This window comes from Aphelocoma coerulescens, chromosome 2 (assembly GCF_041296385.1).
Source record: "Aphelocoma coerulescens isolate FSJ_1873_10779 chromosome 2, UR_Acoe_1.0, whole genome shotgun sequence".
In the NCBI taxonomy this organism is placed as follows: Eukaryota; Metazoa; Chordata; class Aves; order Passeriformes; family Corvidae; genus Aphelocoma; species Aphelocoma coerulescens.
In genome coordinates, this window is record NC_091015.1 from 69,561,008 (window position 1) to 69,588,896 (window position 27,889).

The 27,889-nt window shown below is 40.7% G+C and overlaps 2 protein-coding genes across 10 annotated transcripts in view; both read left to right on the forward strand.

Moving 5' to 3' along the window:
• COL15A1 (collagen type XV alpha 1 chain) overlaps window positions 1-3,833 on the forward strand; it is a 116,129-nt gene extending 112,296 nt beyond the window's left edge. For all 4 annotated transcript variants that reach the window (XM_069007928.1, XM_069007932.1, XM_069007930.1 and 1 more), the window contains 3 exons: window positions 313-498; window positions 1,495-1,610; window positions 1,947-3,833. In XM_069007928.1, the coding sequence (XP_068864029.1) occupies window positions 313-498; window positions 1,495-1,610; window positions 1,947-2,163 (519 nt within the window). In that variant the 3' untranslated portion in view covers window positions 2,164-3,833. The remainder of the gene's footprint in view (window positions 1-312; window positions 499-1,494; window positions 1,611-1,946) is intronic.
• Window positions 3,834-6,472: 2,639 nt separating this feature from the next.
• Window positions 6,473-27,889, forward strand: part of TGFBR1 (transforming growth factor beta receptor 1) — a 47,223-nt gene continuing 25,806 nt past the window's right edge. Inside the window, exons 1-5 of one of the 6 annotated variants that reach the window (XM_069007936.1) lie at window positions 6,473-6,633; window positions 16,134-16,818; window positions 16,915-17,788; window positions 26,094-26,345; window positions 26,764-27,006. In XM_069007936.1, the coding sequence (XP_068864037.1) occupies window positions 26,192-26,345; window positions 26,764-27,006 (397 nt within the window). In that variant the 5' untranslated portion in view covers window positions 6,473-6,633; window positions 16,134-16,818; window positions 16,915-17,788; window positions 26,094-26,191. Of the gene's footprint in view, window positions 6,634-15,605; window positions 16,819-16,914; window positions 17,789-18,862; window positions 19,058-26,093; window positions 26,346-26,763; window positions 27,007-27,889 lie in introns of those variants that run through there. The other 5 variants (XM_069007937.1, XM_069007934.1, XM_069007935.1 and 2 more) reach the window with 5 other exon arrangements.

The window sequence follows — 27,889 nt, forward strand, 5'->3', positions numbered from 1 at the left end:
TTTGGGATTTTGTTCATGTGAAAACTCCAAGACTTTCGATTAAAAATATTAGCTGCATTTAAAATATTTATTTTTAGGAGTATATAATCTTCATGGTTTCCTTAATGTTGAAAGATAAATTGGTATATCTCCTAAGGGTCTCATGGCTCTGAGAAATGTAATGTTATGGCAACAAATAACTTTCATACCTGTTGTGAAGGGTACATGTTCTGTACTGGCAGGAGGAGGGGGCACAGTTTTATTTCCAATATATGTCTTCCTAGTGTCATAAACTTTTTCTAAAATGGTGCCTTTTCTTCTTTTTTCTTCCAGTTACATCTGGTGGCTTTGAACTTTCCACTGTCTGGTGACATGCGAGCAGATTTTCAGTGTTTTCGGCAGGCCCAGCTTGCGGGTTTGACATCTACCTATAGAGCCTTCCTCTCATCGCACTTGCAAGATCTGGCCACAGTTGTCAGAAAAACAGACCGACACCATTTGCCAATAGTCAATCTTCAGGTAAAAATGGGTACTCAGCGCTCGTTTTTTTAGGATAAGCTGTAGGTTCCCCAAAAATCTTGGAAAATAGCAAAGGCACAAAGTTTCAGCCCAAACTGCATTTTATAAAGAAGCAGCTTTGCTTCGTATTTCACAGTCAGATTCAAGAAACAAAAAAGTAGTGATGAGGTAGAAAACTACTGAGTTATTATGTTCTACTTTTTAGTATGATCATAGGATAAAATACCTATTTTTCTCATTTCTAAGAAAAATGCAAATTCTGTGCTTAGGAATGATGTTGGATATATCCCAATGAAACAGAGAGGAGAGTCTAGAGCATGAGTCATTTTGTGGTCTCACATAAACAGACACACTCAAACTGAGGAAAACAAACCATGTCTTTGTAGCATTGGCTGGCTCCCAGAACAAGCGGCCAAAGAAACCTACAGGAATAACACATGATGCTTGGAACATGTTGAACGGATGCTGCTCTGAAGTGCATGCAAACAGAGAGCCTTGAGAGAAATTTGTGAAGACAATATTGTTTCAACTTTGACTGGAAAAACTCAAAAGCAGTTTGAGAGGAAGCCAAATGCAAAGGTTTTGCCCTGAACGTTTACAACACTTTTCACAAAACTGTGACTGCAACTGAAGTTCCAGTACAAGTTATGTCTGTATTTTCTCTACTGCTGCAGTAGTTATAAGCAATTTTTCAAACAATGCCTTTGGAGGAAAAGGACAGGAGATGATCAAGCTGAATTTTTGAAGTAACAATAGAACAGAGAGACAACTTTGAGGCAAAGGCATGGGCCAGAAAGCTATTTGCATAGAGATGACAGATGAGACAAGTTTGTTCAGGAACATTATGCAGCAACTGATGTGAAAGATGAAATCACAAGTGTCCTTAAGTGCAGATCTAATTTTCAATTTACAGATAAGTCTATAAAGGTAGACTTGGGATTTGATGTAGATTTGGGATTAGTTTAGTTTGTAAAAGTGGCTTTGAAATTTTAACAGGGAGAAACCCTTTTCAGTAACTGGGAATCTATATTTGATGGAAATGGTGGACAATTCAACATTCACGTTCCAATATACTCCTTTGATGGGAGGAACATCATGACTGATTCATCTTGGTGAGTTTGCATTACCATTTATGTTTCATATGTTACATATAAGGGTTTTTTTCTACTTTTACCAGATAGTAATAGAAATAGTAGCAGTATCTTGGGGTACTAGACATGATAAAAATTTCCCACTTTCTTTATGCCATTTTCTTTGCCATTTCTGATAGTCTAGAAATGGGATATTAGCTTATGTTCTCCTTTCCCTCTCTTCTTTCTGTCTTCATCTTTACCTAACCACTCTTTGCTTCAAGCACAAGGAATGTGGATCACCACACGTACAGGTGTGCATTTGAATAAAGCAAAAGAGACTTTTCCAGTAAATAACTTCTTAATGTTACCTTTCAGGCCTCAAAAGGTAATATGGCATGGTTCAACTGTAAATGGGATCCGACTGGTTGGCAACTACTGTGAAGCCTGGCACACAGCTGGTGTGGGAGCTACGGGACAAGCATCGCCGCTGAACACAGGGAAACTTCTTGACCAGAAAGTATATAGCTGTAATAATCAGTTTATTGTTCTCTGTATCGAAAACAGCTTTGTATCTGATCCCCAAGGAAAATAATTCACCTGCTGCACATAGGAATATTCCATTTGATGACAGAAAAAGCTGACACTGAAATTTCATTTGTGACGATGTAAATATTTTAATTTTTGTAATTGCACATTTCAGGAAAAAAATAGCCAGAGAAAACATACCTCAGCACAAACCACATTCCAGTTAGGTGGAACATCCAGTGCACACATGGCTGGCTTAAAGCCCTTCCTTCCACTTGAACCCCATGCGGTTCGAAGTTTGCCAACAGTTAACTCATGTTCCTCTGCCTGAGCTGGAGGTCACCTAAGGGCATGAGTCGAGTGTGGTCTGTGAGGAAGATCCAGTAGCCTGCCTTGTAAGCAGTAGGGCTCAGCAAGGCTGCTGCTGCTTCACAGCTGAGAAGCTGCATGCTCCGTGCTCTCCTTTTCACTTGCATAGATTTTGAATACCCAAGGCACCGTTCATATATACTCATGTATACAGCAAATACTGGGAGGCTCTTATGCCTCACAGAGCTCGCATTTGCAAAACAAAGCTTTGAGAACAAAGGTGCTCACCTCCTCTGAGTTTTAGTGGAAGCCGAGTACCTGATTCCTGCAAGCTTGTACGGATCTCAGCCTGGTGGTTACACAGAAATATAGCAGCTCCCACATCTTATTTCAGCTTTTCTCTTTGCAGATTCTAGGCATAGGACTTTATGCAGGAGGAGTGAATTTCACGTAAGACAAAATCTGGCCTTTATTTTGGTGCTATTGTTACCAGGAAACCTGAAAGCAATGTTAATAGAAAACATCCTGTTTAACTGGTAGAACTCAGCAAAGAAATGCAGACAAATGAACCACCTGACCTTTATTTATTTCATTGCATATTAGAGGAAGTTGTTTCCTTTTGTGTCAGACTGACGAATTAAATATGTCTGCTATGGTTTCTTTAAAACAGGTTCTACACTGTTATCCCACTAAGTTATATGTAAAGTGATTTTCCTTTTTGTGAATTTACCCTTCTGGCATTCACATAATTAAAGAATTGTTAATATAAAATAACTGCAACAATTATAGGAATGATCAGGAAATGGTAATATTCTTCACTAACAGTATCATCATAATATCTGAAGTCTTTTGCTGATATATTTGTCTACTGTATACTTTATACAATGTATTTACTTATGTTTTATCAGGCAGCGACTGTGGAGGTCAAACTCCACATTATCCTTTTTTTGAAGATTTAAATGAGAATCCGTGTTGGAAATACATGTTCATTTGCTGACAAATAGAGTGTTAAATAACTAGAAGCTTTTGTCAACAAACAAAAGCAAATCACGCTTACAATACTAAAATGATGTAATTATATAACTAAATATTTTGAAATCCAGCTTTATTTTTCTGATTGATTATAAAAGCTTATTTCCCAGGGTCAGCTGAATGATATCTTCACTTTTTTTCTGGAAAAGTAAAAAATGTAAATTACTCCATTAATACAACATGGTAATAAGGCAAAAGCTATTTGTATTACGTTTAAAATGTACGCATAACAATTCCCTGCACTCATTTATAGTCGACTTTCCTAAAATACTGAGCACGCTTGTGCCAAATTCCTCCAGTTCACAGAGCTGGAAGAGTTATTTATGTACAGCAGGGTTTCACTCTGAGTCACAGAAGGTTCAAGAGGGGGAAATAAAGTGCTTTTACCTGCTTCAAGCAGGAACCATCTACTTTTAATCCTTTACGGGCCAGTGCGGTCTCTGCTTGCAGCCAGACATCCACATCAGTCCCTACTCTTCCTCTCCTGAGCTCGAGCAACCCTCGGGGAGCGGGCTATCTCTTTGCCTGGAGTTGCAGTGACAAGAGGTGGTGGGGCCATGGGATCACACAGAAGAGCTCTGTGAAGGCGGATGAGAGAAGACTAATGAAAACATGCAGGTTTTAGAAGATACTGAACTGGAGTTTCAGTTGGGTCCAGCAAAATGCATCCAGAGATCTTTGTGCCAGTCCTTTCACAGAGCTAACCCGTCTCTGTATCCTGAACAGAGCTTAGCAGGGAACTGAAAGGGTTAAGCATCATCAATAAGTTGCTAAAAAACTCTCAGTGTTTGCTTTCCACCTCTAACATTGATCTGCAGGCTACAGGAATTTATTGCACACCCTTTAACAGAATACAGAGCATGAACCATGCACCACCTGGGCTGCCGTGGTGCTGAGTTCACAGGGTTGCTCACATACAAAGGGAGATACTTTTACCAGAGAATGGCATGAGAAATCTGTTAGAAAAATGAAGTTTCCCTTGGGGAAAGCAACAGCAACAACAACAACACGCACTTTTTTTCAAAGCCAGTGATGCTCTTTAGATTCCCTAGTATAATCGAAAAGAAAAAATAATATTCATCAAGGATATGACAGAGAAAAAATTAGCCCAATACTTAGAATATTTTAGCTTTCTATATCAAAGAAGAGTACTTTTTTCAGCACGATTCCAACACAAAGGTCAGGTGCACTTAAGCAAGAACATTTGCTAATTCAGGTAAGAAACTGTATATAAGGCAAAACAATCACCAAGAGAGCACTAGACCAAGGTTGAAAACAGTAACTGTGCAAGAAATAAATGTATAAGTCCAAATAGTACTGAATTGTGAATACCCCAAAATCGTCTTCTGGCCCACTGATTTTGTTAGCAGTAGGTAATCAGCAGGTCTTTCGTCCTTCTCAGTTCAAGATCTCAGGATCTTTTCTCTGGGCAATCACAAACCATGTCATGTTACCATCTATCAGTAGTGTTCTGCTCTGCCCAGAACTGCAGTGAGAGGAGAAGTTTCTCCTCCCATTGCTGCTATAATCAAGCCAAACCTGTGAGTTTCTGCAGTGCAGCACATACATCTCAAAGGGCTGACAATTAACAAAACTCATTTTCGTATAATCAAAGACTGCCAGCCTTGCTTCTGAGCTGTGCAGTGAAAGAAGAAAGAATGAGTTGCAGTGTGTCCTGCCTGGAAGATTCCACAGTTCCTCCTCTTTGGCATTGAGATTTAGGTATTACCTCTGCATTAACACTTGCAATTCCTGTTTTCACTCCAGCATTGTCTTGGAGAAGAGAATCTGTCTTCTAGATTTTTAAAAAATTAGGTGCTAGAATTGCAACTTTATTTTGGTGTTCAAGTACTGGAATTAATGCCATGCATGCATCCTAAAAACATCTGATTGGGGTTTGGCTGTTATTTGCTGTCTGATACACCGTTCGAGCCTGCACTCTAACAGTTCCTCCCTGCTGTCTCTCCTTAATGCTTCAATGGTAGCTGCCCAGAGATAGAAATATTTCTAGATGAACATCTACTTAAGTACTTTGAAAGTACTTTGATCCTCTAATCTGAACCTAGCCTCCCTTTTTTAACCAGTTAGAGGGCTGATATTTGCTGCATCTTAGAAGGCCTATTCTGCACCTTGGTGACACTTCCACTGTTACCAGTCGATCTAAAATTTTACTTGCCAGATTCCCTTCCACTGTATCCATATAAAAAAAAAAAAAAACCAAAAACAAAAAAACACCACCATAACACCACCCTGTCCTACTCCTAATATGCCTCATTAATGGCTATGTGTACACACAGCCTAACCTGGAGGTGCACCCAGAGTGGATGACTCAGCGCTAGCAGTAGTAGACTTTGCCTGGGGGAGAGGGAATACAAAGCCAGAACATCTCTTCATCCTGCGTGGGCAAAAGAGAGTAATGGAGTTACAGATAGCACAGGTTGTGGGAATTTCTACATTGTGCCAGTTTGCCTGGGGTAGAGTTAATTTTCTTCACAGTAGCTAGTATAGGGCTGTGTTTTGGCTGTGTGCTGACAACAGTGTTGTTAACACAGGGATGTTTTCGTTCTTGCTGATCAGGGCTTACACAGAGCCAAGGCCTTTTCTGCCTCTCACCAGCGAGGCAGCTGGGGGTGCACAAGAAGTCGTGAGTGGACACAGCTGGGACAGCTCACCACAGGGATATCCCATATCAGATGGCGTCATGCTCAGCATATAAAATGGGGGGAAGAAGCAGGAAGGGGGAATAATTGCAGCAATGGCATTTCTCATCCCAAGTCACCATTCCAACCCAGCCCTGATCTCCTGGTTATGACTTAACAATGCCTGACAATGGGAGAAGCAGTGAATTAATTTTGTTTTGCTTGTGTGTGTGGCTTTTGTTTTACCTATCAAACCCAACCCATGAGTTTTCTCATCTTTACTCTTCCAGTTCTCTCCCCCACACCACCCTGAGGGAAGTAAGCAAGCAGCTGTGTGAGGCTGAGTTGCCAGTCAGGGTTAAGCCACAACATACATGTGATATCAATTCAGCATCACAGCCTGGTGTTGATCAGAGGTAACTTATAACCTTCCCTCTGCTGGTCTAAGGGATACTAGTAATGTTTCAGCAGAAAAGGGGATGGCAGCCCTGTTGGACCTTACAAGATCACATTTAAATTCAAGTCAGGATGATGATGACTTTGCCTCTGCAGGAAAGGTATGTTTTGTATCCTGCACTTCAAGTATGTTCACACGAATAGCAGTATAATATCAATTTTTTCCACAGACCAGCACCAATACCCCCTCACAGGTATCTTGTTTGACCTTCTTTGGTTCCAGACATACTCATTGAGGTCCTAGCAATAGTGATGGTTTGCTATTGGAAACACATTATTTCCCCACTGAGTTAGAGGGTGGGTTGGTTTTAACCTCCAAAAAATGATTTGCTGGTATTTATCTTTGCTCTACAGTAACATATTTTTATTTTGCGGGCTTCAAGGTTTCAGTTGAGGCTAGTCTCATCCCCAAGGCTACCACTGTACTAGAAAATCATCACAGTCAAGGCAGAACTATTAGCAGAAATAGCGCATCTGACTGACAGCTGAACTATTTCCTGATACAATTGTGGTCAGTGCCATTTGTAATCCTTCCAGCCACTTCTTTGGGGGATAACTTTTGGGGAGAGTGTGTGCCAAGGACTACTGTTGAAGATAGTTTGAAAGAGCCATCCTATTTTGGAACCGAAAGGTTTAATTGTACTCCAAGGTGCTGAAGCATTGTGCCTGGTCTCAGGGATAACTGGAGTCCTCATCCCACTGAAAACTTGTAGGGGGGCTGCAGGACATGCATGTCTGATACCCACAGAAAACACATCAATGGTTTTTTACATCTTTTTGCCAAATTTAATAACAAACATTCCTCCTGCAAACATTCTCCATTCATGTAAACCCTATGGCCAGACTGCATTCATTCAGGGCACCCCCTACAGCCATCATTGTCCCACACATTTGTTCTCAAGCCATGTATAGGTATATTGTGCCATTCCATTATCCTCACCTCTTTCAACACTGATGAGCGCCTTGGTTAGGGCCTTGATTGACTGTTCACAGAGCTGGGATGTTTCAAATATCTGAGAATTAAAGGATACTGGTGCAGTCATCCTGTACAACTGATTACTACCATGATGCCTTCATCAGTAAACAGGGCAACACAAGACATTTATCTGCATGCTTTACCCCAGATGTTGAATCAGGCATCATGTTTCTGTACAGCCTGCCTGTTAGGAGTACTGAGCAGCTTCCAATTCTAGAGGCAGCAGCATCCTCTCAGGGACTTTTCAGAGTCTAGAGGTGTGCTTAGATTCACCTGAGACACCAAACATGAGTTCCTAGGATCAGTCCACCACCCTTTCAGCCAGCCTACCAGAAGCCTACCTGATACTTCAAAATGAGGGGCTACATCCCTTGATGCTGCACCATATTAGGGTAGGGTGAGCGGTATGTTTGAACTCCTGTGTTTACTAAATTCTTACTGTAATGTTGAACAAAACCAACCTCAAATTCATATTACGTTTCCTTTTTTCAGCTGAGTGAATTGGGAATTGTTCATCAGCTTCAACAAAGCAATTTCCAGCTTGTTGATCTCATTATTTTGAAGTCCATGTTTCCTCCCAAGAAGGCATAACCCAGTGGGTTCTGAACCTTCACAAGTCCCTGGGGCTTGGGAAGTCCCTAGGGTACATCTGTGAACAGGTTATTTCAGAAGTATTCACTACTGTATTTCATTGCCATTGGTTCTGCCTACAGAGTAAGAACCTGACTTGCTCTCAGTAGCTTTTTCCCTCATTACAATTTGGCAAAGTTTCTCTATCATTATAGCAAAGCTGTTCTTAAACCACAAATTTATCTTGGACGTTTTCTGTTCTTGATCTCAAACATCCAGGATTTAGAGGTAGCCCATATCAGGAAGACATATCAATTTTGACACCATACACTCACAAGCCAAGGTTTTTTAAATCCTGAGACTGTTTCTTTTAGATCCAAGGTCTCTCTATCCTGAGACTGTTTGCCTCCTTTGCTCAGATATCCAGAGCCAAAACCAATATACAGAAGCTAATTGGCTGAAGAGTTTGGAAGAGCATGCTAAAATTTGCTATGGCAGAGCTGATCTGAGTAATTAAAACACATACCACTGACACAACTTAAATTTTGGGGGGTTATTTAAAAGTGTTTTCATCCTTGAGGCTGCAGAACTCCCATCTTGATCTTCATTTTCATCCAAATAAAGCTTACAGAAATTCAAAAGAGCAGACATAGAACTGCTGTTTGTGCAAAAGCTTAAAATCCAGCCAAAATTGATTCCATGCATTAATCCTCCTGAATTAGAAATGGGCATACAGACTGTTATTCAAAAGTAAAAAAAAATACCTATTAATAACCAGAGTTCATCAAGATTTGTAGTTAAATGCTTAGTCACTATCTCTCTCCTCGCTTTCCTGTAGCTTGATATGTCTTACAATAGTAGAATAATTTAGATTGGAAATGGTCTCAGAAGGTCATCTAATCCAACTCCCTGCTCAAAGTACAGCTAAGCTAACTTCAAAGCTTGATCTTCTCAAATTGCAGGCAAATGAACTGAAGGTGCAGCACTGTACCAAGGTTTTATGCTTCCATTTTAAGACGGCAAGAAGTTGGTATAGTGTGCCGTGATTCTTTTCTGTTAGGTCAGGAAAGTGTCCAGTTGATGGATAGAGGTAATTGCCACCAAAACTAGAATAAATTTGTGGCCTGGGCCTCTCAAAATTTATCTCCTGATGGAAGATCTCTGTTCTGACAAACAAAAGGTTGGGGGAGAGAAGCAAGATAAGTCAGCAGCATCTAATTCAATCACCTCCTAATGTTCACACTTTTTTTTTAAAAAGAGAGTCAGCTCTCCCAACCTAGGTATGGGTGATATATCAGAGGACACTGCAAGCCTTGGGCATACAAGAGCAAAGTCCTGTTCTCAACTGAGTGCTATATAACGACAGATAATAAGCTACTCGTTCTGTCAAAGTTACTGAATCACAATATCTTTCTTACAAAAACCCAATTGCACATCACCAAGAGAAGAGCTCAGGAAAACTGATGAATAGCCTAGAGGAGGGATCAAAATACTCACAGCTGTATCCTGTTGTACTGGTACACTCAGTAAGACATAAGGTGGGAAGGGAGCAGGGTAAAACAAATCAAAAGGACTGGGGAGGAGGGATAATGAAGCTCTGAAGTTGTGATCAAGTCTATGAATGAGAAGCTAGAGGAAATATAGAATTATCCGCTCTGTGTAGGTTCTATTGAAGCAACTCTGAAGGCAGTAAACAAGCTTGGCTACAGTCAGAGCTACAAAACGGAGAGTGAGCTAGGAGGAGAGAGTTGTGAAGAGCAGCCCAATTAAATCTGATAGATGTCAAACACAGTGATGAAAAGGATTTATGTATCCATGTCCAAGATTCATGGTCCTCTAATTTCTCCTTGGCCACAGGTGGACATCAGTGGGCAACCCTGCTGTCATTGACGCTTTAGGCTATTAAAGACCAAAAGTCTTTCTGCAGCTCATGAATATGAATCCAGAACTATGAAACAGTTCCAGTAGGAAAGACTCGGAGTAGCACTCCAAATATCCTTAGTCTTGTAAATAAGGTCTGTGAGCACAAATCACTTGGGAATTAAACCTCTATTTTCCACTAGAATAATGTGTTAAAATATAACAGCTTCCAGGAAAACTTTTGCAGAAATACCCTGATTCTAGATAGAATCTATTAACTATGGGGAGAGAGTGAAGAAGTTTAGGCAAGCCTGCTTCAAAAACTCCTGTTAATTTTTAAGTATCTCTCTGCGCATTGTGCAGAGAACTTAAGCACTCAAACTGCAAAAAAGCTACAGTGACAAGGCTTTAGCTTTCTACATCTAAACTAAGTTACTTCTTAACTACTGAAACCTATTTTAATCAAAGGCAGGTCAAGATAAGAAGTAGAGCAGCAAATTTTTCTCATACAAAATTAGAGCCTGCTCAAAAATTAGTCTTAGTTCATAAGCAAGTGAAGTCTAAACCTGTTTTAGCCCAAAGTAAAATACAGAGGTTGAATGGGGTAACAACCCACCTATTCCACTACTTCTGGGAAAACTTGTCAGGGTCTTTCAGTGAAGTCCAGTGGAAGCTGTGACTGTCCCATTCAAGCCAACTTGGAAGCATACAAAGAAGTTAACTACAGGATGAAGTTAGAAGAGTACTGAGCAGGACAGGAGCCTGATGAGACCCAATTATTCCTCTACAGTTTTTGTAGCAATGTTCAAATACACACTGCATTGCAGGCTCAAGTGGCTTATGGCAGTTTCCTTTTCACAGGGTTTCTTCCTCATTTTGCTCACAGGAAAGCAATATCCAGAGAGCTAGGATTACTCATCAAGGCATGACTAAGGCATGGTGTGGCCCAAGAGAAAGGATGATCTCATGTTTGTGAGAACAGTGCCCAAATGAATGCAATTCTGTCCCTGATTCACTCATGGAAGAAAAGCTCCACATAAATGGGTCCATTTTAGAACAGGTTACAGATAGTGTGGGGTAGATCAAAATGCAGTAAGTACCAGGATAAAACAGACTGAAGTCAGTTCAACCAGATACAAACACGTTTGAGTTCCATGTCGTGCATTCTTCCTTATGGCCACCCTCAAAATCATGAAACCCCACAGAGAGCACAATGTATCAAAAACACCCTGCAAACTAAAAGATACTTGTTCCTTTCTGATTTTGATCTTTGATTTGGTTCCTGTGGATAAGATATGGGCAGGTATCAGCAGAAGGCAAGGCAGAATCCCATAGCCTCTCAGGCTCAGAGAACAGTTATCCTACAAATTCTAGGAAGAATATTTCTTCTTAGCCAGGCTATAAGAACAAACTAATTCTGCTGTGTTTGTAGACCAAGCCATTTCTGAGAGTTGATTCAAGTGGAAACTAAAACTGTATTTTAAAAAGAGTCGCAGCCAGTCTCCAAAATGTAATATTTACACAGTTCTTTAATCTTCAGCAAAATTCTGAGAAAATACGTATCCTGCAAAAAGACAAAGCATTCAGCTTCTCAAAAAAATCTGGACTTCTCATGGCTTCAACTACAGCTACAAAAGAGTAACCTCCCCTATAAAATTAAACTGCATCAGAATGATACATAGTCTTTTGCTCTAGTCTTTTGCCCTACTGAATTTTGAACATTATTTGGGCTCTTCATTTTCTGTCTTGTAATACAATCATTAATTTTGGCAAATTAGTCCCATGACCAGTTAGCTGAACTGAAATTATCTCCTTGGCAAAGAGGGCTTTTCCTTTCCCATCTTTTACTCTTCATTAGATCAAATAAATATGTATTGTTACTACCATAATTTCCAATATTTTTTTGGCAGAATAATCCAGTGGCATGGTGGACATGTTCCTGATCTTCATTTAAAATGCTCTTTTTTTTCTTAATATTATCCTCTCTTTAAATTAGGAATGCATTTCTCCTGGGTTTTGGCAATGGTTGCCTTTAAACACCACTGACAGCAGTCAGTTGTGTTGTGCAGGTGTGGTGAAAATGATTTTGCCACTACTATTCCAGAAGTTCTAGGCTATTCGTTTATTTAGAATTTTACTTTAACATGCTTAAATTCTCAAGAGAGACAGTTTCTTCAGCAATCTAGCATCCAGACTACTTAGACTTCTTGGGCAAATTCAGCCTTTGGAATTATACCCAAGGGATATGGCTGATGGAAAATGACTGCTGTAATAGAGCAACAGAATTCTGAGAAACAGAATGAAGTAAGTGATTGTTATTTGCAACCAGAAAATGTTGTTCAGGAGAATTTCCATGCTAATTCAGACCTGAAAACATAATGAATCATTTCTGTATAGGTCCAGTGGCAAAAGTCTTCCCTCTTAACAATGCCACTTGGAAATGTAGATATAACCAAGGACTTATGCAATCTCAAAACTACATATTCTTGGAGAAAAGTTAGAAACTTAATAGCTCAAGAACTGGTAAAGGACAAAGTTCTACAAATGATTTCCACCACCTTTCTTGTCACTGTATAATTTGTTATTTTATTCAAACAGATCTTTAGCCTATTTTTCTCTTTTTCAGTTTTTATTCCTGAGTAGGTATAAATTCCATTACCTGATTTAAAGGAAAAAACACCTTTTTAAAATACATTACAGAAAATCTCCATACAGTTCTCATGGGACTGCTCAAGGTACAGCACCTTTAGAGTGAACTCTAGCTATTGTTTGCAAATTAGCAACTGAAAACTTACAGACAATATTGCTTAGAGAGACTACAGAAACATGATTTTGAAACAACCTGGTAGAACCTGAACCGTGATAGAAAGTTTAATGCTATCACCTCAGGCAACATACAGTCACATGCACTGAAGAATGAGTGGATGAGGAACATATATCAAGTCTAGAAAAGCTGCAGCAAAGCAAGGAATTCCTATAGCGTGTGATAGAAGAATCTCTCTCATCTCATTTGCAATTTTAGGGAATTAAATATGATTTTATTAATTTAAATTAATTAAATGGTTTTTTCGTGTCTCTAATTTTATTTTTATAGAGTTTATACTCTACTGAATGAAATGCTGTTTCAACAACAAAGTGAAAGTTTTATTTAAAAACTTGGGGGGGTTTTTTAAGGATAACTGATGCTTATTCCAAGTTGTGATCTAGATCCCCAAATCTAATTTTGAGGTCTTAGCAGCTTGTCACCCCAATTCCCACTTCCTGCTCTAGTAAGTTTCTTGTCTGCTATGAGCCTTTATTCCATGGAAGAAGTCAAACGTGTCAAACCCACAGGAAGCCTGTCTACTGATGGGTACACAGAGAAGTACAATAGGAAAACCTCATGATTTGTGTCTTGCTAGAAAGATGTTAACTTTTGGTAGGTTACACATGCTGCTCCTTCCCCACTCTAGGCAAAACTGAGTCTGGTCTCTGGAGGAAAATTACTTTCCTTGGTAAGCAGAATGAAATAAATTATTACTTTCACCATCAAATTGGAACGAGTAGTGTCCAAACAAGTAACAGCTGTACCTCCACAGGAAAAGAAAATATCCTTTCTTAATCCGTGACAAGCTACTTTAACAAGTGTATCCTTTGCTGTAGCTGTAGGTGAGATGTCCCTGCCATTTCAGCGTTACCAAAGTTACAGAGTTACTTCAGCAATGTAAGGCCTTCAAACAGATAATGACAACCGGTCTCAAGTAATTTCCAGACATGGTTGATGTCAGCCTTTTTTCTTCTGGCAACCACTCCCTAAGCTACCCGGTCCTCCTGGTCACTGCTGTGTTTAGCAGCATGTCTTGGACCATACAGTTTTTCCCTACTTTCAGCATAAATCAGACCTCTATGTAAGGAGACTTGCAGTCAACACTGCTCTCCTTGAATAGTTCATGCCTGATTTCAAGTGAAGTTGGATTAGCACACGTGTAGTAAAAAAGCTCAGCAGCTGATGGACTCTACAAGCTGGAATGAAACACCAAGTCTAAGGGGTTTAATTGTCATCGCTGAGATCTGCTTAAAGAGCTTAGGACACTGTAACATGTTCACAAACCCATTATCTGTGTAATAAGGTGGTGTTAGCTGCAGGGATCAAGCAGCTGTGTGCTGATGTGGTGCATTTCTGGGCTGCACAGTCCAAAACTCTGAGATATGGAGTGTTCCGCAGCAAAAAGGGCTTCAAATGTCTTAAAGCTTTAACTGGCCTTCTGTTAAAGGAGATGATTAACTGAGTGTTCAATAACTAAGATCTTGCAGTATTTAGTTTTGGAAACATTGATGAGTCAAATCAGGCAATGTTTATAAGGGTTATAAAATGAGTAATTCTGAATGTTTCATAAAGCAGTGACTTCAAAAAAGTGATTCCTTTTGCTTGTCTCTGATACAGAAAGGTCACAGACCTTTGTGAAACTTTCTGGTTTGTGTACTTATGGAAACTGCACACTAATAAGCACTTTGATATTTTCTGTTCCAGTTTGAGTAAAACTGCTTGGAAAAATCAAGGACTAGGTGGGGAGGGCAATGATGAGGTTTTTTTCAATAAGTTATTCTATTTTGGTAAATGTTACACATTCAGTACTTTTCCTCTTGCTGAATTCCTTGGTGAAAGTAATTTGTAAATATCATGATGTACTGAATAGTTCTTCCAAACAAACAAGCATAACATTTAGCTAATTACCATGGACAGAAAACTGTAAAAATTGAAGTTTTGCAACACCTTTGTTTTTTATTGCTTTAGCACCAGTTGTGCATACACTGTTGGTGAGAGAGACTCTTTTATTACCCTGATACAGTACCTCTTACACTAAAAGACTAATAAACTTTTAGTCATCAAAATTAATACTATTTCCTATCACACTTCCATATATTTTCAGTTTAAATCTAAAAAAATACATTTATTTGTGCCCATTTTTGGAACTAAATCAGCTTCTAATGAAAGAACATTCATATCCTTGATCTTTCTCAAATACTAAGCTATAGAACAAGTTGGTTTGTAAAATTGTCTATCTCACCACCTGTCCCTTTCCAAAATGTCTTTTATTTCAATGCCCTACATAGTTTCTTACTTTGTGGAGGTTTTGCAGTACATAGTTCCATTTGAACTTTTCATGCAGTTGCAATTCTTTTGCTTTACATCTTCCAGAAAAAAAAAAAAAAAAAGTTTAAGTAGTGTGCATACACTGACAATAATTCTCACAAGAAAGAAAACTAGCACTAAGTAAAGATTAATTGTTTCATTCTCTCTCCCTGTGGGTGCTGTACATGTGTATGACTGTCACATTCTAGAACAGAAGAAAGAAATTAATCAGTGTTTAAATTGCAGATATTCCCTGTATAATAACCTGATTTACTCAATCTAAAAAGCAAGAATTTTTCAAATATGTCCAATCAATTTGATGATTTAAACAAACCTCATAAATCCAGATAGGTTGGTTTTCTGTGTCATCTTGCTTTGTGTTCTGCCATGTGTTAAAAAAAAAAAAAAAAAAGATTATTTTTGTTGCATATTTCTGTAATTGGAATAGAATTATGTCATAAATTAATTAATTTATTAGAAAAATTAGGCCAGGAAAAAGGGGGGGGGGGGGGGGGGGGTTGCCTGTTCTAAATTTATGTCCGCTGATGACATTATTTCCATCCTCAGTAAACACTGAGGATTGAAGTAGGTAAGAAGTGCTTTTAAGGATTCCTTCACAGGAAATAGTGAAAAATTATATTTAATTAATCCAGTTAAAATGTCATAAGAATACAATGGTCATGCATTACTTTCTATTGAACTTGGCAAATTTGTACAGTGAAATTGTTTTCTTGCTATTTTGGCAGGAAAAAGCAAAGCAGTTATTGTAATTTTGAAGAATCTGTGATCAGAGAATAGTTATTTTCTTCTTAAACAAAATGTCACTTTACAGAAAGGCATATCTTGGTAACTGTTTTACTGACTGTGTCATTGTCTGACTTAGCCTCACTTGACTAACTAGCATGTTTAAGGATGAAAATAACTAGATGCAGGCATCAAGATCTCCTCATTTTCTTTGGATTGGCATTTCATTTGTTTGTAGGCATAGGGAGGAACCATTATTTGAATTATTAATTATTTAAATCTTTTCAGGCCATCATTTTTATTTTGTAATTTTTATTTAACTGCTCCATTTTGTATAGCAAAAACAAAGGCAGATTTTATTGTAACCAAACAGGACATGTAACATGAACTACTTTGCATTTCAACCGGTGAATCTAAATTCCTCTCCTATAACCCTCCTAAAGATGCCAGATGAGCAAACCCCCTGCTGCACCAAAAGCAGTTACAAAGGTCATAAAAAGGAATGGGAAGACCTAAATGCTGGAACAGGGGAATGGACAGCAGAAGTAACAGTGGGAGAAAGATGGTGGAAAAACACCAGGATGAATCTTATAGTGACAAGGGGGAGCTAATGGAGGAAGGTGCCAACAAGAACAAGACCGAAATGTCTACCAGAGCCCATTGAATATCAAGAGTCTGAATCATAACCAGAAGTTCTTAGACCCCACCTTAATCAAGACCAGAAGCTGCAGCCCTAAGAATCTGGACACATGGAAGCACAGCAAGAAAAGGAGAGATTTTGGACATGCCGAACCCATTTCGGTAGCTTTGCTTCTGGCCCATGTTTACTTTGGCTTTTAAATCCAATATACACAAGATCAGAGAGAGGTACCCAGGGATCAGGACAAGGCATGACACAATTTTAGGTGTTTCTTCTGCAGTGGTCTTTACCTCATGTGTGATAGGAAAGAAGAGTGAGACCTGGCAAAAATTATTCCCTTTGTACTGACACTATTTGGAAGTGACCTGAATTCATCTTAGTTGGTGAGTTGCTACCTGCAAGTTATTGATTTATTTTAATTTTTCTGTGTCTGTCAGCCAAACGTCACTCAGGATGTTAATTCAAAATATTCCCCATAGGACTGAACTGGGAGCCCTGAAAAAATCATCCACCATGCTCTGCTTACTGCTCCCTGCCTTCCTTCAGAGATACAGTCTGTGACCCATCCCTAAACCCAGGAGATCTGCCATGGGGAAATGAATATTGGATTTTTTCCCCCCTGAGCATATAACTTTCTCAGCTTATAGTTTCAATGCTCCATATGAATTTTAAAAGTGTCTTGGGATTTGAGCAATTTTAACAGTGCTTCAGTATTTCTTTCTAAAGCTAATATATTTATTTGAGGATTAGCCCTCTAAATATTTCTATGTATGGATAACTAAGAACGTTTGCCTGGTGTTGTCAGCTTCAGTAGTTCATTACAGCATGAATCTATATCAAATCCAGACATTTGGTCCAATATCTGTCACGAAGTGCATGTCATTAAAATGCTATTTTGCAAGAGAAAATATAACTAGAATCTGTTTATGTATGACATATTGTTCAGAGAGAAAGGGAAAGAGAATTAATATTTACCTCACTTTGAACAGTTATATTATCAAGATTCTTATCCAGGTGAAGTGTACTGTAGGAGAAACAAGACTTTATAATTATAAGCAGTGTTGGTTGAAAAACTGCAAGTAAAAGGGAGGCAGGAGATCAGTGTGCCATGTGGTGCTGGGGAGTGTGGAGGTGCTGTCCTGGACACTGTGAACTGGGAAGGCACCATCTGGCAGAAACAGTACACGGGGCTTGCAAGAGTGACTGCAAGTAACGTTGGAAAAACACCTGTGATCTGCGTGACTTGGCCTGTGATGGGAGGGTCACACTGCAAGCAAAACAAGCAACAAAAGGAGTATAAAAGCATATGCTGAGGGACTCTGAACTGATTCAGGATCCAGACGCAACAGTCAGGTAATGGAGCTGAGGGGTGGGGTGGATTTCCAGAGCAAGCAGGTAACTGCTGGGAGAAGGGTTACTTGATCCCAAGAGGGAAGGAGGAGAGCCTATCCTGCTCTGCCACCCATGCAAAGCTAATAAAGCTGTGGATAGAAGTAACAGCCTTAGTCACGGTAATTTTCTTCACGAGGTGGATCCCAGTTGCCCCAGGTTTTAAGATTCAGGTGTTGCCTCAGACGAGTATTTGGACTGCGCGAGTTTGCTTCCCGATTCCCAGTTAACTCCTGAAGTTACGTGCCGACTGTGCAATAAGCTGGGCGCTGCACCCGTGGCCTGGCACCGCTCTTTCGTCACACGGGGACAAAGCCTATGGGCTCAGCGTTGTGGCTCCCGCTGCTACGGGAGAGCAAACCCCCGCTCCGGAACGGCGGAGCGGCTGCAGGACTGGCCGCGGGAGCGCTGGGCTTTTCCGTGCGACCGGGAGCTGGCACGTGCGCGGGAGCGCAGGGCACGGGGCAGGAACTGCCGCTGCCCGTGCGCTGCAGCCCCCGCCCGGCCGGCGGCCCCGCAGGGACCGGCCCGGGGCTCCGCGCGCTCCCCCCGCCCGTGTGCAGCGCCTCCCGCGAGGAGCAATTCCTCCGCTACCGCTCTTTTCCGTAGCTCTCAAGGCAACTTGAGGGCTGCTCACATGCTCCCGCACCTCCCCTCCAGCAGCGCCGGTACCCCCGCGGCCCCGCACGCAGTGCTGCCAGCGGGTCCCTCCCCGCCGCTGACAGAGCCTCAGCCGCTCGCCCGAGCACACTCGCAGCGCCCGGGCGCGCGGAGGAGCTCCATGCCCGCTGCCCAAGTCCCTTCGGGATCCGCACCGAGGGGACGGAGCGGCCGCTCTCCCGCCGGGACAGCCCCGGTCTGGCCCCAGCCGCCCCGGGAGGGGGCGCCGCCAACCCACCCGCGGCCGCGCGGGTCGCGCCCCGCTCCCGCCGCCTGTTGTTGTCGGGGCTGCCCGCGGCCGCCGGGGGGCGGGGCCGGGGCGCGGCGACCAATCAGGCGGCGCCGCCGCCGCCGCGTCGGTGGCATTCGCGGCCGGAGCGGGCCGGGAGGGCGCACGCAGCGCGAGCGCCGCGCCGGTCCCTGGGCGGGCCGAGCGGGCGCGCGTCGCGAGGCGGTTCCCGGCTCCGGGGAGTCGCGGCCAGGACATGGCGGCGGCCGCTCGGCGACCGCGGCGGCGTCCCTGGGCCCTGCTGTTCCTGGCTGTGGCCGCGCTGCTCTGCCCCGTGGCGGGCGGTGAGTGCGCGCGGGGCCGGGGTGGGGCGGGAGCGGAGGGAGGCGGCGGGCGCGGCGGTGGCGCCCGGGGTTGGGGGTGTGGGGGTGGGTGAGGAGAGCGGCGGGGGGTGGCGGGTCCCCGCCGGTTCCTTTCAACAACATGGCGGAGGGGCCGGCTGGGGCGGAGTCACCTCCCCCCCCCCCCCATCCCCGGTGTCCGAGCCCGGCGGGGACCGCTCGGCCCTTTGTTGGCCGAGCGCGGCGGCAGCTCCGCGGGAGGGGCGGCGGGGAGGGCTCCCTTTGGCCCCCGCCACTACTTCCTCGCCTCCGCCGAGCAGCGCTTCGGGCGGTGTCTGGCCGGGGTAACTTTGTGTCCCGATGTCTTCCCGGGCGGGTGCGTGTCGCCTTGGCTCTCGAAGGCAACTTAGTTATCGCTGCCGGAGCTCCCCCGTCTATCTGTCCGCCCCTCCTTGCGGAGCCCCTGAGAGCCCCCCGGCTCTCGGGCGGGGTGCGCCGGCAGCGGGAGGAGCGGCAGCCCCCGGGCCGCCGCAGGGCGCTCGCAGCGGTGCCGCCGGGAGGAGCGGCCGGTACAGAGACGTGTTGAATGTCCCACGTCGCGGAGGTGACATGGGGCTGGCCCCGCTCCGCTGCACGCCACAGCACCGTGTGCTGCTGTCGCGGTGGTGGGGGGACAGGTGAACTTTCGGTCCAACACCTCCTCGCCTCTGTGCTGGATGGGAACCGAGCCGTGTGGAAATGAAATCTCTGGGTGCATATTTATACAGTGAAACGGTTTTGTTCCTCCAGCCTTCTGTACCTGTGCTTTTTTTGCCAGAGAGGTTTGGTATCAGAGCTGTACTGTTGCAGAGCTAATGCATGAAACAGGAGTGCTTAACAGCATTCATAAATGCAAGATCTGGGTAGTTTTCTTTTTTCCTTTTTGTTTTGTTTTGTTTTTTGTTTTTTGTTTTTTTTTTTTAATGTGCATGTTGTTCTGTGGTTAGCAGTTTGGGACATATGACCTAATGGGGTATACAGGTGTTGCCCTACCCGAATTGATGTGGGCTTCAGTTTCATCTGTACTAAGTTAGATGTTGAAATCTGCATTTTATAATCAGTGCACTTCTTAAATTCTTCTGTAGCTGGATTGCATATTGCTTTGGATTTTAAAGAGGAAGTGGAGAAACACAACTTCTTCAGTTACAGCTTTGAGACATCCCTCAGTCTGGATCTATACATGCTGTTCATAATTCAATCTCAAATGGTACTCATGCCGAAAAAGAAAAGTTACTTAAAGCATTTTAAAATATTTAAGTTTAAAAAATTAAAATTACTTAAAGCATAACTTGCTATACTTAAATGTGGTGTTAATCACCCACACTCTTATTGAAGATGATAGAAGTTCTCTGATGTGGAAACAGTGAAATAAGCTTAAGTTACCCATGGGTTGTTCTTGTGTTCTTGAAAAGGTGCAGCAGACTTTAATAATTTAAAGCTTTCTTACGTAACACAATCAATTTAGATGTTGAAGGAAATTTTAGCTCAATTTGAGCTTTGAACTTTTTCCCTTTTAATGCCTCTCATCAATCAACAGTTTCCCTGTTTTCATGCCTTAATCTGAGGCATGAAATTAAGGTCTAAAAGCTTTGTGTAAAAACAAAGCAACAGACTTCTATACAAAACCTTATGGATGGAAGTGGTGGTATGCTACCTTTTGATTTCAAAAAAAAAAGATAAATCCTCTCTGCTCAACGGAATGAGAAATCCAGGGTTCCAGATCCGTAACTCTTCCAGAGGCCCTGGTATGGGTAAGGCAGTTAATTTGCCTGAACTTTGTGGTCTAAGTTGATGAAGTAGTTTGAGGTATGATTTGGCTACTGGTACTTAGTGTTCTCGTTGGGGGTTGACAGAAGTTGGGCATTTTCTGATTGCCTCTGCTGGGGCTGTTCTGCAATGTGCTGATGTTACTGTGTGGATCAGTCGTCTTGTGATATGGTTTATATGGAGATCAGGCATGTAAGGAATCCCAGCAGGTAGCTGAACAGTAGAACAGCCCTAATTTGTAAGACAGAGTCTGAAAATAAGCTTTCTGTTTTTCACTGTGTAGGCCATTAGTGTTCCGAAGTTCTGGGGAGTCACCACTTGGAAACTCTTGTATTCAGACGGTTGCTTCTTACTGGAAATAAAGATGGCAATCTGATTAATATGGTGGAATTAATTTAAAAGTACAAGTAAAGATCTTCCTGTTTTCCTAATGCTAGTAAAATTATTATCTGGGCTTTTAATTTTAGCTTTCTTCTGTTAGTTTCGGTTTTTTAAAGCATACTCTTCTACCAAAGATAGCAGAAACAAATTGTTACTGTAACAGCTCTAAGAGGCATGAACGTATCTCTGGGTAGTGTTTTGGATAGAGGGCAAGAAAACGGAAAGTTCCATTTGGCACCTACACTGCAGAGAATATAATATCACTTTTTTGAAGCTGGGATTTTACACAAGGTTTTACCATTACTTGCAAGTTGAGGGTAGGGCCTTAATAAAGTAGTTTGCCTCTTTTCTTGAGTGCATTACTTTGGTTGACAAGACCTGCTGTTTGCACTGGAAGTTTTGCTTAAGATGGATGAAATGTACGTGAAAGTTTTCCTGAAAACTTGATGCCCAGTGCTGTTTCTTTACAACAGTGAAGCTTAATTAGAGCCTTTGTGAGAAGAATGTGTTAGTGAAGGTCAGGAACTATTGTGGTTTTAAAAACTGTACCTATGTCCCAGATATTTTAAGACCTAAACCTTTTTGTATCTTGAGCTAAAAGAGTTCAGAGATGAGTCAAGTGTATTGTTTGAAGGGATTGTCTGAATTACAGACTCAGAAGCTGACATTTGCTCTGTTATGTATTATGCTTTTTTTCCTTTGGCAAATTTTATTGGACAAGGAAAAAAACTACCAGTGAGCGTTACAGCCCTCTTGCTCATCTCCCCAAAAATCTGTTATTGTTTCTTGCACATCACAGCCTTGCTCCTTTATCCCTTGAACGTTTGCATCTTGTGGAGCCAAGAGTTGTGCTTGTTCTTCTGATGAAGTTCTACTTTCTGGTGACATTTTTGTTTCAAAAATTTTATTTTCCATGGAGGAAGGGTTATAATATCACAAGAGAAATATCTTTTTCAGCAAAATGTTGCTTTGGGGAGGCTGAGACTATTTGTCTTTTTTAAACTTGTAAAGCAAAGACATATTATTAAATAAAGTATTAATAATACGAAATTGTTAATTGTTTGTAGTAAGATGTGAGTTTGAGGTTTTTTAGAGCATGTCAAAAGTTTTAACTTCTGTGCTGCTCCTTGGAAGACGATGTCTCAGCTTACAGTTTCCAACTAAAGATTCTTTGGCCGAAGGTGGTGTTCTGCACTAAACTGTCTGGTTGAAGTAATGATGCAGGATGTTAACAAATGTTACATAGTGATTCATAGCATTTTATGTAACTAAAAAAACAGTCTTTCTGCAATTTTCTTTCTTCAGAAAGACAGCAGATACATAAAAGATTGTTTCAGTAGGTAACAGTCTGGTTTTGATACAGACTTGTAAAAATTAAGTGGCTAGAGTGTACTTAATTCTCTGTTCATATTTTGTATATAGTATTAATATCTGGGCTCCTGGGAACCAGCTAATTTTAAGTCTTGTCAACTTGCATAGTTTCAGGGTCTCATTTATGCTGCCAGATTGCTTTACCCTCACTGGGGGCTTTCCAGACTGCAGCACTCATGCAAGAGAGACTTGGTAAAGGGAAAGCAAAACTGTCAAACTCAGAGTCTGAGCAATTACACTAGTAATGATATTCAACACAAAAGGTAATCTTGTGATATGAGATATGAGAAATATGCTGTTGATAACTTGTATGACGTGATAATGGCATCATGCACACACCCCCACTTTCACAACAGCATTGTCTCACTGTTTCTGTTAGGGTAGTCAGTCTCAAAAAGCAGGAATGACTGTGTAGAATGGTAACGGTGCAGGGACAAAATGCAATACACAAGGAACTAGATTGCTATGTTGACCCATTTTCTGCTCTTGGCTATGTCCCTGGTTGTCTGTATGACTTCCAGTGCATTTGTTTAGCTGTTTGTACTGTTGTTTCCCCAGCCTTGTATCACTTAAGCGTGAAATAGTCGGTAGTGGAGCTTCATGCTAGTGGTTCCATCCAAGAACTGTTGTAATAATTTAAAAAACAAGCAAATGAAAAACAAACCAAAAACCCAGTTCTCTGCCATGGACAGACTTGATTGAATACTTTTTTTCTCTTCTTGAATAGTTTTGAAAGTACTTTTTGTGGTAGTAGATTTAAATGGTGTTTACCAAATGCGTTGAGATGTATTTTACCTGAAAGATGGCTGGCTCTGGAAGATCAGCTTACACCAGAGTTGTTAATTTCTCATCCCTTTCTGTTATCGATAATCCATTCTAGAAATGTATGTATTCATTAAAGTGAACTTGGAGATGTGACTGGTTTCTGTCTGAGTTTTTTTAAATGACTGTAACACTTCTTTGAGAAGAACAGAGACTAGTTGGACAAAAAGCAAAAATTTCTGTCTCCAAGAGGACAACAGAATGGGGTTGCTGAATTAGTTTACCTGTTAATAAAACATGGAAATTCTACTGTTACCTGCTCAAGTTGGAAGGCATGAAGGACTGTTAAGTGGCCAGAGTAGGAAGGGGGGCTAAAGCATTTTAACGAGTTGTTTTTTTTATTTTGAGTGCGTCTCCACTAGAGAGCAGCAAAAACCTGTATTCCTAGAAGCTTTGCTATTCAGCTGATTATGCATTGTTTTCCCCTCTTATCAGAAGGAAGTAGTGATTTATTTGTGCCGAGGAAATCATTCTGTTGTGTGTGACAGTGAACTGTGCCTTGGAAGGAGACGAGAAGATAGCGGCATCAAACCAGAACAAAAGTGTAAATTGTATCAAATTGCACTAAGTGGAAATTCTGTAGCAAAAGAGAGGTGGGAGCAAAGTGAATGAGGAAGATGGGGCACAAAATGCTTTATTTAGTCATGGTTGGAACAGTGTGTTTCTACAGCTTCGCAAGACCAGGAAGATGAATAAGTGTAACAAGGTCAACCCAAACGTAATTTTTCACTTCAAATAACTTGGCCTCCGCACAGTACCTCAATGTAAATATATCTCACTGAAAATCTGTCTCTTGCTGTAGGCATTCAGATTCATGTGCAGTTGTGATGAGCCACAATTACTGTTTAAATAGAAAAAATAAAGCCATGGATGAAGCAAGGGAAATAAAGGTGTGCTCATTTAAAAAGTTGAAAGAAATGGTGTGTGTAAATATTTTAGGAATTTTAAAAATGGTTTTAATAGATTAAGAAATAATTTGTTCAGGTGTAAATTACCAAAGGCACAGCAACAGGAAAATAAATGTTAAATGTTCTTGTAGTTAAATACTGGATAATCAGACTTTCCTTACTTCACTGATGAGGCAGGGAGAGACGTGAGTGAGAAATTGCATCTTCAAAAGATGCAGTGTTAGGATTTACCTTCCTGAATGCCAGTTCTCATTTCATCTACCTTCTAATCATTTTTTTCAGTAATCTTCATAGTAAAAAAATGATTTTGTAATCCTATTCGTAGGGTTTTTTCCTCCCTTTTTCTTACTGCTCTGTGTGCTGGTGAATCTCTCTGAAACAGGGTTATCTTTCTATAATGGATCCTAAGAATTTGATCAAATCTTTTCAGTAACAGTAGAAGATTGGCAATGATTTGGTTTGATTCAAAATCTTGGGGGAAGGGGTGTTTTAAGAGAATGTTTCTCAGAATTCAAACTTTGAGATGACATACATATATATTTGAGATCAGATTGCTGTTTATTTAAATCCATGATATTCTGTGACAGAGGGGTGTATAACCCAAGGCAATTCATGTGGTTATATTAAACTCGTGAATTTAAGTGAAATGTCAGATTTCAGATTTTGAGAACCTTTTGTTTGCCACCTGTTAATCCTTCTCCTTTTGGTGTGAGTTTTGTATGTAGCTTTGAAAGAGACTTTTTTATGGCTCAGGACATTTTTTGGTCTTTGATCATAAATGTTTAAGATTTTAAATTTGTCGAAGTTTCTGTGCTTTAATGTTTCTGTGTGCACGTACACAAGTTCTAGGCCAGCTTTTGCTCTTCACAGTTGAACAAGTGGACTCAGGGTGTATTGGTACTTTCATTGTTGCCACTGCACCATTTTCTGCATGGCTTTGGTGCTGTAAATACAGGAAGGAGTGGAGAAAGAAATTAGAAGTAGTAGTCTTCCTTCTCCAAGAACTTCTGCAATGTAAAGAATGAAACCTGATCTTCTTAGGGGTGATTAGCCTGTCATTCTTGTTTCCCTCCCCATGCCTTCTCCTTTACTACTGCAATTGATAGCTTTAGTAAATCACCACCTTGAGTAATGTAAGACAGTGTTTTCCTGTGGCTTCATAAGTAACAAGTCTAAACCACATTCTGCTTCTGTGAAAGGGTCATGCAGGGTTTGGTTTTTAATGAAGATTAAGCTGTTATTTTCCCTTTTGGCACAAAATGGAAACCATCAAGTAATGCATAACATAATAATCTTGGGTAACCAACACCATCCTTGTTTGTCACTTACTAAAGCTATACCTGTGGTTATTGTCAAAAAAAAAAAAAGGCATTATTTGTATTTGGTTTGAAAATAGCAGACTTGCATGCTGTAGGTGATACAATGTTGTTTTAAAAGTCTAGATCTTTTGTAGGAGGAGCTGTAGTGGTGGTCCTTTACCTGGAGGAACGCCTAGGATTTTAGCCTTTGTCTTTTAATACATTATTGTGTAAGGAGAGATGACTTAAGCTCTAAATTTTACTTTCTTCTGCTCATCTCCCAATTTTTTTGTCCCACTAAAAAGCCTTGTTGTTTTTTTAGTGTTGCAGTTCTGTGTTTGTATAACCAAAAAGGCCTCCTAGCATTTTGAATTTGTATTTCTTTAGTCATTCGAATTGTTTCAACTCAGAACATGTACCAATACTGACATTAATGTTTTTTTCTCAATATAGAATTGGAGTGTTACTGCCAGCTATGTACAAAAGACAACTTTACGTGTGTGACAGATGGAGTATGTTTTGCCTCAGTAACACGAACTGCAGACAAAATAATGCGCAATAGTATGTGTATAGCAGAAATTGATCTGATTCCTCGAGACAGGCCGTTTGTTTGTTCCCCCTCCACCAGAGATGGAGTCCATACTGTGTCTCATTGCTGTAACACACCTCTCTGCAATAAAGTAGAACTTCCAATTCCAACACCAGGTAAGGGGGGCTGGGATTTTGCTTTTTTTTTTGTTTGATTGATTTTGTTGGTTTTTTGTTTTTTTGGGTTTTTTTTTTTTATTTCAAACAAAATTCTGCGAGAGTGGAAGTTGTAGGTAAATTTGAAGGCCTAAAGTACACCTTAGATTCTGCAAAGACAATTTCATTATATTAGAACAAGAGTTGTAATCTTCTGGACAGGGATGTTAGGGACAGTTTTGAAGACTTAAATGAAAAGTGTAAGTAAGTACGTTGCTTTTGTCCTTTGTAGTAGTTACGTTGATTCTTGAAAAAGTTACTGTGCAAAAGTTTTAACAAATACATTGAAACAATTTGAATATCGCTGTAGGATACTATAAGTTTAATAGTGTAAAAGGAAATGAATGGGTTTACCATTTTCTTTTATTTTAACTCTCAGGCCCTACTCCAGGAAAACCAGCTTCTAACCTAGGACCTGTGGAACTGGCTGCTGTTATTGCTGGACCTGTCTGCTTTGTCTGCATTTCACTGATGTTGATTCTATATCTTTGTCATAATCGTACTGTAATTCATCATCGTGTGCCAAGTGAAGAAGACCCTTCATTGGATCGTCCCTTTATATCAGAAGGAACTACTTTAAAGGATTTAATTTATGATATGACAACTTCAGGCTCTGGGTCAGGTAATGTGATGCTTCTAGTAGTAATTACTCTGTGCTTAAGAGCCTTGTAAGACATCTATTTTTTTTTAATATTATCAAATCTACTTAAACTTATAATTAACTGGATAAAATACTAGAAAAGCAACTTCCATGTACATTCAGCCAACATCAGTGAAGATTCAATGTATGGAAATAAGTGAAATAAAAGAAACACTGAATTGTTGCTGCCATTCCTTATCGTTCTCAGAGTAGCCTGATATATATAAATTATATAATGCAGGGAATATCACAGTCATCTATTGTAAATGTTTTGTGTCCTGTAAGGCTGTCATTTACCTTTTTGTTCTGTACAGCCTATCTAAACTACCATCTTCTGTGTTTTTTAGATAATTTTGTGAAGGGTATTTTTTAGCTTTAAATTGAAGCTTAATTTATAGATGTAGCTATTGGTGTATGAAAATATTCTGAGGTCTGAGTTAATATTTCAGCCAGTTCTTTCCTTACAGAAGATATTTTTCGGTTGCAAATAGCCATTTCTGTGTATAGAATGGATGTAGTATGCAGACCAGGTCTGATGAATATCTATCCCTTGATTTCATGCTTTTTTTTTTAATTCTGACTTGAAGAGGTGTTGCTCTGGAAAGATGAGGCATTGGTCTGTTCACTGCATACAGTCACTGCTATTGTATATCTAACCATTAACTGCTTATAGGATTATGGTGGTCTGTGTCAGAGAAATGTAGTTTAATAGGTGTTAGGGGATGATGTGCTAGGTAAATCATTACATAAATTAATTGATCTCTGGTCCATGTTAAGGAAAGAGACATCATTTTTTTTACCAGCCTTCTACTATATAAAAAGTTTAAATAATTTAATACTGAAAATTATTCCTATGCCTTGCAAA